We start from the raw sequence: 9,441 nt of genomic DNA on the forward strand, positions 1-9,441 counted from the left end.
TACGGTTCAAACATTACGTCTATCAAGTTGAAATAGGTAGGATAGGCCTACAGCAGAAAAGCTATAGCGAACAAGGAAAATATCGGGAGATGTAACATACCAAACAAGCTGATAATTTCGATTTGCAGCAATGGAACAGTAGCGTAGATGGTGTCAGTCAGTGGAAGGCTGCAGCATGGAATCAGATGGAACGCCCTTTTGGTACAAGACGCTTCAGCTCAAAGCGTGCCCTCCGATTTGTGGGCGGGGGCGTATGGTCAACGCCTTCAATCAGAAGCTTGGAGACTGCAACGTTTGCAGGCACATACAAAAACGAAATTACCGAAAACACACAGCAAGTAAATAGATATGTTTAGAGGCTATTACACAAGAATGGAAATCACTTCCACAAACAGGCTTCTGTGCAGATATTTTATTCTCTCTCTTGCTATTTTTTCCCAACAATTAAGTCAGCTGATGAAATCATTTCACAACCACCAAAAAGTACCGACCTATAGCTACTGAAAGCAGTAGGAGTAATACCAAATTGAAAATACTGTGTACAAAATTTACCTGCTCCTTTTTGTGGGAAATGTCATGGTCTTGACTGCTACCAGCCTCTCTATAATGTATTGGTACTGGATGGCCATCTGCCCTTTTGTTCTTCTGGCTCGTGCCGTTCTCGTGCGTCCCATATCTCCAAGGGTTGCACAATGGAGACCCTCAATGCCCATGATAGATTGAACATTCAAAAAACGCGCCAATAAGCAGTGCTCTAAACTTTCCCACCGAGTCTATGGTGTGAAAGATGATAGGCTATGTTGTTCTACACACTGAAGTAGCCTTCATTCCTTTTGATTATAGTAAAGGTATTATAATTCAAGTTTTATTATTTTGTTCAAAGCAGACAAAAATATATGTTGAAATAAATGGCATAAATGGCGGTAAAATAGGCCAGGGGTACTTGATATGACAACCTTAATCGTATTGGACTATTGCGATTGGCGGAAAATCTTCCACGTGTGACGCTGCTATGCCACAACTCTTCACGTGCTTTGATGAACAAAAACTTGACACCAGATGTGAGGGCTACCTTGTGGCTTGGGTTTAGGCTTGGGTATTTAGGGTAGCTTTTTGCTTATTGCAAAGTCGGAGACCCAAAATCTGTTCAAGATGAGGGCTTGATGCTTTACATTATTTAGACGATTTATAGAAGCGACGCCATATAGTTGGACACGATTTGTTGACTGCGTGGAGCACTTGCAGACAAAGCAATTAACAGATAATGCTTTTGTAGAATACCACCTCCTTCGAGTGCACAGTGTTTAGAGATTCAGTTTCTGCCCTTAAATAATGGACATTTTAAGTGGACTATAGAAGCCCAATGTTTAGGCCTACACGTGGCTGTAGGTAGCCTATAGTGACATAAATTACTGCAATTTAACAATTTCCAGATAGCCTGCATGTTAGAGTATGGTACAATAGGCATAGCGAAGCTTTTCAGCTCAAAACGGTTAAATTAAATTACCACAATGGTTGTTTAAATATATATTTAACGTATATATAAATACACATTGCAAAGCGTTTGTTTATTATTGTTCTTTATATTAATTGGACTTTAGTTGCCCGGTACTGCATCCACTGGTAGACGCACAGCCAAATCACTGACGTCATGTTGACTCCTTTGTTGAAGAGGTTTGGAAATGTTACAGCCCTGTATGTTGTTTGTCTTTGGTGTGTTTGAGTGGCAGATGTTAGACGAATTTGCGTTGTTTGTGGCTTGGGAAGCTATTTTGGTCACTGCTTTTTTTTCTTGCTTCAAGCTAACACACTCCTAAAGGCAGTGATATTAAACACAGATGGTAGCCTATACACCCATCTCTGAAACCATACCCAATCCTAATAATGGTTTATTATTTTCAAACTCTTTAATAATTAGACCTTCTCATGTCCATTCCAGGACCTTTAAATGAACTAATAACAGTTAGGATATTGGATCTGAAGAGGTGGGAGAGACTTATAAGCACGGTAAATAACAACAAAGGACAACACAAAGCAACAATAAAATAACCAAGAAGAAACTAGCAAGCTAATGACTTGTCAAAACCTGTTACGATATGATACGTTTTACCATAGTCTTGAACATTTAGACAGAACCTCAGAAAGAAGGGGGCACTCTAGGGGTAAGTGAATATGGCTAAAGATCAGCTGAAGGTTGTATTGCCAAACAAAATCAGGTGCCTCATATCAAATGTACTGCTGAACTCTATTACCACTGTCACTACAGCATTTATTGTACAGGTATTAGTAGTTACAAAGCGGTTAATGTACACTTAAGGTAAAATGTTTTCCCATTATCAAGACAGTCTGTTTAGGTCTAACTATTTAAGCAACTTTAGACTAGCCAACTTTGACACTGCCATATGTAACTGATTCACTAATACTGCCTTTGTCATGTCATTGATTGGCAAATTGAAAATGTCTGGACTTGTTTCTTCTGAGTGAGAAAGTCATATCCAAAAGCAATTTGTTTCCCACAAATCTCCCTTTTACAGCTGGTAGAACCAGAGAAAACATAAGTAAAATACTGTGAAGAATGATTAGTTGTAGTCCAGTTGTGATAAACTGCCATCCGAAAGTAGAGCCTGTCTGCCTACAAATTTATTTTATGTGAATATGCATAGTGTCTTTGGTCATAAAATCAAGGAAATTCAATGAACCCTTTGCCTTATCTTCAATTGTAGACACAACATTGATATCTGCTTTACAATGTGTAATTACAGTACATGGGATATCATTTCGTATTCAGGCAAATGTATGTCCATGAAACTCAAGACTTTAATTTATAATTCTACCATGTGATTTGTGATTCGACCTATGATTTACATTTAGTCATTTTAGTCATTTAGTCATTCATTTCTCTTATCCAGAGAAGAAGCTTCCATTTAGAAGCTTCCATTTATCCATTTAGAAGCTTGTGTATAGTTCAAACAAATAACTTATATTGACTCTTTGGCTGAAATAGCTGTAAAAATCCAGTACCATGATTACGACATACATTTCAAAACTCTCGCATGTCTCAAACATAAATACATTCATTTTGTACAGTAAATATGTATATATGCATACGTGCTATGTTAAGTATAGTTAACTGATGCCTGCTTCACTAACCGTGTTTGAGTATAGGTGCACATACTGTAAGTGATCCGTGTAAATACAAAATCAGACCCATGAAATATGAATGGCACAACCTCTCAAGCACATAGTCGGGAATGATGCCATGTCAATGATGTATTAAGGCAGACGCCTTAATACTCGATCTAATCACACCATCACTCTTCCATTACACTAGCACAGTTATATCTGCAACTTACCACCCCTACCAGACTAAAAGACATCATGCACACACACTGCATTGTCTCACATACACTATACACTCACCAAGACTTTAAATACACTCATTAACCGTCACCACTTATGACTATTTGAAGGGTGCTTTATAATTTTCATTTGGTCACCGAAATTGGAATCCTGTTTTCCTTATACGTTTTAAAGCATTTGAACATCGCATGTTGTACTCGTCTTTACATCTTGTTGCTCCATGCTATGTGTGATGTTTATCTCATCTCAGGATCAAGTGATTCCATCTCAGAATACATTATATGAAACTGACTCTGGGATGTTTGTATCATCCTTAATGTGCTCTTGTCTTGAAAAAAACGCATTATAATGTATATAGATATAAACACTATTAATTGTATTGGCCAATAAAATCTAGGAGTTATACAATGTATTTCCCAACTAAATCTCTCGAGGTGAAGGCAAAACAAAATACATTTTGGAACAGAATGGAGATTGTTAGTGAATATCCATTTGGCTTGGCAAGCAAGCTATCTAGATCTACTATTGGGTGGGATGATCAGAGGGGTTGTTGTGCTCGTGCAACGCTTTGCCCATGCCATCCGTTTGAGCTTTTAGACAAATTCATGCTCTTTCATTCCAAAGACGATTTTGTTTAGTCCTTTTCCGATAGTCACTTCATTTGTATTCTTAACGGCATCTATTCATTGGTATATGTATAAAGTTTAAAGGCAAGGTGGCAAAACTATGGAAGTAAAATCCTCAGTAAGGGGTTAACAAATCGAAGCTCGACGTTTGGCTTTGCGCTTCATTAAAGCTATGACCCCATCTGCCTAGAAATATTGGCTCGTGTCGGTCTCATGCCGTTCAGGAGTTCAGTAAGGGGGTAGGCTATACGTTGACCCTTAAACCTTAAGCCAGTGACGATGCTATGTTATATTAGGCATACTGGGGGCATTGAAGCAATGTTTTTGAGAGAAAAGAAAGAACTAGAATAATCCCAAAATGTAGACTTGCCAGGCCCGTCCCCTGCGTGTTTTGTAGGCCACCTTGTACAATCAAGAAAATATATGATGCACGGTATTATAACACCTAATTTATCAATTAACATTACGTATTGCAAGACTGAATATAACATGAATATTTCTGGCTATATGACAGCAAGTAGAACTCATGTAGGCTTAGTTATGGAAAAGCAGCATGTCTCTTTACAATCATGCTTGAATCTCTAAATATGTATATATTTCAACAAAGGATCACTGTCCATTGAGAAGGCACAGATGGGACACCCACGCCGAAATGTGGACAAAGAAGGTTCTAACCGTAAGTCCTGTACAATTTTGGTCAGATCTCGAAGAGCCCATCCCTTCGTGGCAGTTAATTGGGGCCCCATGGGCCGACAGGACGCGTGCAAAAACCCTTATCCATGTCGAATCAACCTTGTTTCACAAAGGAACTAGCCACAGAATCCACCTTGTCAACACTATCTTCAACACTCTAAAAACAGTAGTAACTCCATTTAAAGTGTATAAGTAAAGTATACATTGTTATTATATAACAATGTAAAGTATACATTGTTATATAACCATACTAACACAACTTCACGCTAGACATTTTCATTCCTTAAACAATGCCATGCATTGCATCAAGTAGCTTCAATAAATCGGATTAAAGATGTATGGAGAGCGTATTTATTTCATGGCACGGTTAACAGATCATGTAAACAAGGTTATGGCTATATCCTTTTTAAAGTGTATGAGCTGTAACTGCATAGCGTCACAGCATCACCATAAAACAACCTAAAACATTGGCATTGTCAGTGTTGTTTGTCTTAAAATCCACCCCTTCCCCCACTCGGTCTTATGCAGATGGAAAAAGCCCAACGACGCCAAATCGTTTTTTAAAAGCTGACCAGCAACACGATGGAGCACAAATCAAAACCAAGGCATGCATTGGTTGGTTAGGGGGTTGGCGGGACATCGAACAAATGCGCGTGCAAAGCTCCGCTGCAAGACCCAGTGGCTGGGCTCAGACTACCATCTGTTGATCAGTCGTGGCGCGTGCCGAGCGCGAGTAACCAGCATCTGACTATTCAAGAACAAAAAAATAAAACATTTATCGATATCTGTATGTATTTTACAAGAAATTTACGTTAGTGCAAAATGTAATAGAATATTATTTTGATAGCCGTTGTATGAGACGCAAAAATAAAATCTAATAGGCTATTTGAACATAATTGGCTTAGCGTCCATAATGCCCAATTCTATTTGGGTATAGCCTTCATCCAGTTACAATATCTTCTTTTAACATAATTCCTTATTTAGTTTAGGCTAGGCTATGGCAAAATGATCACCCCCCTCATTCTTGTCTGACGCCCTTTTCCCCAAAATCGAGAGTCAGTTCCACAGGTAAAGGTCTTGGACAGATACATAGTGCGTTGAAAACATGTTGATGAGGACTTTCAAGCAGATGTCAATCCATACATAGCGTGGCTTGGGTATCTGTTTATTAGATGTCCATAGCCTACCTCAGAAAACCATCCACCCCAGTTTACCCATGTATTGGTCCTCGATCAGGATTTGGGTAGTCTAAACAAGTATCGGACACAATGAAACGTAGTCTAAGTCTCACAATAAGAACAATTTTATAGTAACTGTAACACTTGTCTAGGAATGCAAGGCTGAATACAAGATGTCATATAAAACGTTGTGGATTTTGAAGGAAACAAGTGTGAACGGATTATTAATTGACCTAATGAATGAAAATATAGCCTAATGTATTTAGCCACACCGTTATTAATTATGTGTAATAGGCCTACGTATACAGTTTGATTGCTTTTAAAATGGGTAGGCTATTCTTTATAGCTGCTAAACCTTTCAGACAAGAGTGAAGCGTTCCGCATATTTGAATACAAATCCATAGCCTATGTATTAACAAAGGTTGGCTATTCTAAAAAACCTGGTGTGGGGGAAAAGCTTGCAACACACAAAAAGTAAAACCAGTGAAATACCAGTGGTGTCTGGTTTATCTCTACAACATGGACCAGATGGTCTAAGGAGCGCCGGTTTGCTGTCCCAAAGGCATACCCCTCCTGCGTTGATATGCGCACAATAGTTGATAGTCCCTCCCCTCTGATGCCCCGGACTCATATAAATAGCAAAATCTCCGGCTGCCGGGCACACTTCAGCTCATAGCCTCGCAAAGAGAACATCTCTGAGAGACAGTACATCACAACGAAAACAACATGACACCAAGCGTCGCGTCTGAGACAAACGAGTCTCTCCCCTCAAGGTCCACCGTGGCACAGAGGAAAGAAGCAAACGAACTGAGAAAGGTAAGCGGAATATGTAGGACTACAGATTCCCCATCAATAGCCAGTACTTTCTCTCATCCAATTTTCGGAATTTTCCCAGTTCCTAATGTTCACTTTGTCTTTTTCCTTAGACTCTCAAGCCCATGTTGGAAAAGAAAAGGCGAGCACGCATCAACGACAGCCTTGGACATTTGAAGACCCTTATCCTGCCTCTTGTTGGCAAAGACAACGCTCGTTACTCGAAACTCGAGAAAGCAGATATTCTCGAGATGACCGTACGATTCCTCACAGATCTTCCTTCAACTCCAGTCAAAAGTGAGTTTCATTTCTGATCTATATGCTATGTAGGTATTCATTACTGCGTATTTTCATAAATGGTAATGTTATGATAAAAAATATTAACTCAACTTTATTTTTTTCAGGTTCAACAGATAGTTTCAAAGAAGGGTATAAAGCATGTCTCCAGCGAGTATCCGCTTTGCTCCCTAAAACGAACCTGGACAAAGACGCCTGCCAGCGTGTGAATGAGTTCATTCAGCAGTCCATGTCTACGTCTGCCACCCCAGCCTGTCAGAACTGTTGCGCCCAGAGTTCCAAAGCTTTCCCCCAGATTCAACAGAGACTGCGGAGCCTCAAAGCCAATCTTAGCTCCAGAGTTGAGAACCACTCACGCAGCAGCGGTTCTCTTCCTAACCGACCACAGCCAGTGCCACAAGCTGTAAATGCTAACATGTGGAGACCTTGGTAGATTAGACGTTGTTTCTTTACTTTAATGTGTATTATTTATTACTAAGAAAATGAATGCAGCTAATACTTAGCCTTAGAGATTAACATGAAGAAATTGAGTGATATTGGGAATATTAGCATTTGACTAACAATGTACATACTCAATGAAAATCCAAAAGAGCACAGATCTGATGAGAAAACGAACACTAAGAACTTTATTAAATGCAATCCTCTTTGGGGTTTCAAAGATATTGGTTGTAGACAACACATTTGTAAACCCCAAGGGTTATTTTGTTTGAGGTTTGCACTATTGACTTGAAGTATTTTGGTCTGTGCAAAAGACTGTCTGTAAACACTGTGTGTTGTAGTTGGCATATTATTTTAAAACAAGAAAACAATTGTACTTCAAATGTTTAGTGTTTGACTACTGTCTGAATAAAAAAACAGTTCTGAAAAACAGTTGGGCATCTTGTCTCTTAAATGTTTTTGAATTGCGTAAAATAGTTAAAATAAACACATTTCATTAGATGATACGCGCGCCCATTTAGTCTGGTCGAACGCACGCTGAAAGCAGAGGGTTCTCCGCGCAGCTTTGGGCGCCATAGTTGTGAACATTGAACCTCTGTTCTTCGCGCCCTTTTTTGTATATTATAATAAAAACGATTAAAACAGGCTTTGTATATAGGCTTCAACGAAAACAAGATGGTCTAATACATTTCAAACATTAAATAAGCACGTCCAAATAAATGCCATTCAGATTGGTGTAGTGATGTTAGCTATACTGCTCGAAAATGTACATCCCAATAAAACATATATACTAGCCTACATTTCAGACATGACACATTTCATAATCTTTTTAATTTTCCATGCAAGAGGAGTTGCATGTGCGTTATCTAGTGAATCCACACACATCGTAGGCCTACGCTACATGTTTGAAGAGAGAGAAGACACTCATATCGAGAGTAGACACCATTTCACTTGTTTAACACTGGACAAACATGCATGTATCAAGCTATCCTTCCACATGAGTTAGGCTGCGTTTTAAAATGAAAGGCTAAAGGTTTTATTTGTATATCTATGCTGAAGTAGCCTATATCCTAAAGCCTAGTGTAATTTATTGTAAATCATCTTTAAGGCTTCATTACCTTAAATAAAAACACAGTGCAAATTTGCTTTCATATTCATATAGTTTTGCTACATTTATCAATTACATACGTTTGAAAACATTATAGTTATAACTGACACTGACTGAACATGGAAATAGCTAACCTAACACACACAGATCCTCGTCTGGTCAGTCGTGGAGTTGATCTGAACCTCCCCCATCTCCAAAGCGTAACTTTTAAATCCCACGTATAGGAATATTCTTAGACAATGCCTCCCTGTCCACCCAGCATGCACAGATGGGTTACCCACGCCAAATTCACGAAGAAGACAAAGGGTGACTAACCGTAAGCAGTGGAATGAATAGTTCAGAATTCTCAGAACCTCATGTTAATTGAAGCCTCCTGCTGGGGTGAGAGGGGCGCGTGCAGGAAGTACGCGTATCAATTTCAGTGCATCGCTTTTAACACTACAAGCGTTGCTTTGACAGCATGCACTCCCTAAAGAATTACATCGATGGTTATCTCAAGGCTCATAATTCAACATTTTGTTCTGCGATTGTCGTGAGACGATGTATAAATTCAGTAGGCTATGCATCCCACCATCACATTTGTTAAACAATCTAGCACCAGGCGTTTTTATCTATCGTTTTTGTAAATAAATATTGATATTAGGATAAGTCTATCATCTTCCTTTCGTTATTGGCCTATTCTGCACGTGTAAATTAAATCAGATGTTTGTAGCCTACAATGTCTCAGTAATATCTCAGGGTCTTGAAAAGCAGACTGGTCCTGCACAAACACTTAATAAAGATGCATTGCATGTGTGGCTTGGACGCTATTAAGAACGTAAGAGTCACGCAAAAAAAAAGACGTCCGGAATATGAGAAAAAAGCATCTATAGGAAAGGGGGATGGAACTATTTCAGCCTCCCCCTTCTTAATTATAAACTGACTACAA

At 39.0% G+C, this 9,441-nt stretch overlaps 1 protein-coding gene across 1 annotated transcript; it reads left to right on the forward strand.

The window, feature by feature from the left end:
• Positions 1-6,504: 6,504 nt before the first annotated feature.
• On the forward strand, positions 6,505-7,787 carry hes2.1 (hes family bHLH transcription factor 2, tandem duplicate 1). The gene is made up of 3 exons (XM_062459640.1): positions 6,505-6,673; positions 6,784-6,967; positions 7,075-7,787. The coding sequence occupies exons 1-3, from the start codon at positions 6,584-6,586 to the stop codon at positions 7,398-7,400; spliced, it is 600 nt and encodes a 199-aa protein (XP_062315624.1). The 5' UTR covers positions 6,505-6,583; the 3' UTR covers positions 7,401-7,787.
• Positions 7,788-9,441: the final 1,654 nt, after the last annotated feature.

Source organism: Osmerus eperlanus, chromosome 4 (assembly GCF_963692335.1).
Source record: "Osmerus eperlanus chromosome 4, fOsmEpe2.1, whole genome shotgun sequence".
NCBI classification, from domain to species: Eukaryota; Metazoa; Chordata; class Actinopteri; order Osmeriformes; family Osmeridae; genus Osmerus; species Osmerus eperlanus.

What these genes read in the sequence shown, in the direction of transcription:
- hes2.1 (XM_062459640.1), top strand. Translation starts at nt 6,584, where the DNA reads ATGACACCAAGCGTCGCGTCTGAGACAAACGAGTCTCTCCCCTCAAGG. An exon ending in AAGCAAACGAACTGAGAAAG is followed by an intron (nt 6,674 to 6,783) that starts GTAAGCGGAATA and finishes CTTTTTCCTTAG; the next exon opens with ACTCTCAAGCCCATGTTGGA. An exon ending in TCCTTCAACTCCAGTCAAAA is followed by an intron (nt 6,968 to 7,074) that starts GTGAGTTTCATT and finishes TATTTTTTTCAG; the next exon opens with GTTCAACAGATAGTTTCAAA.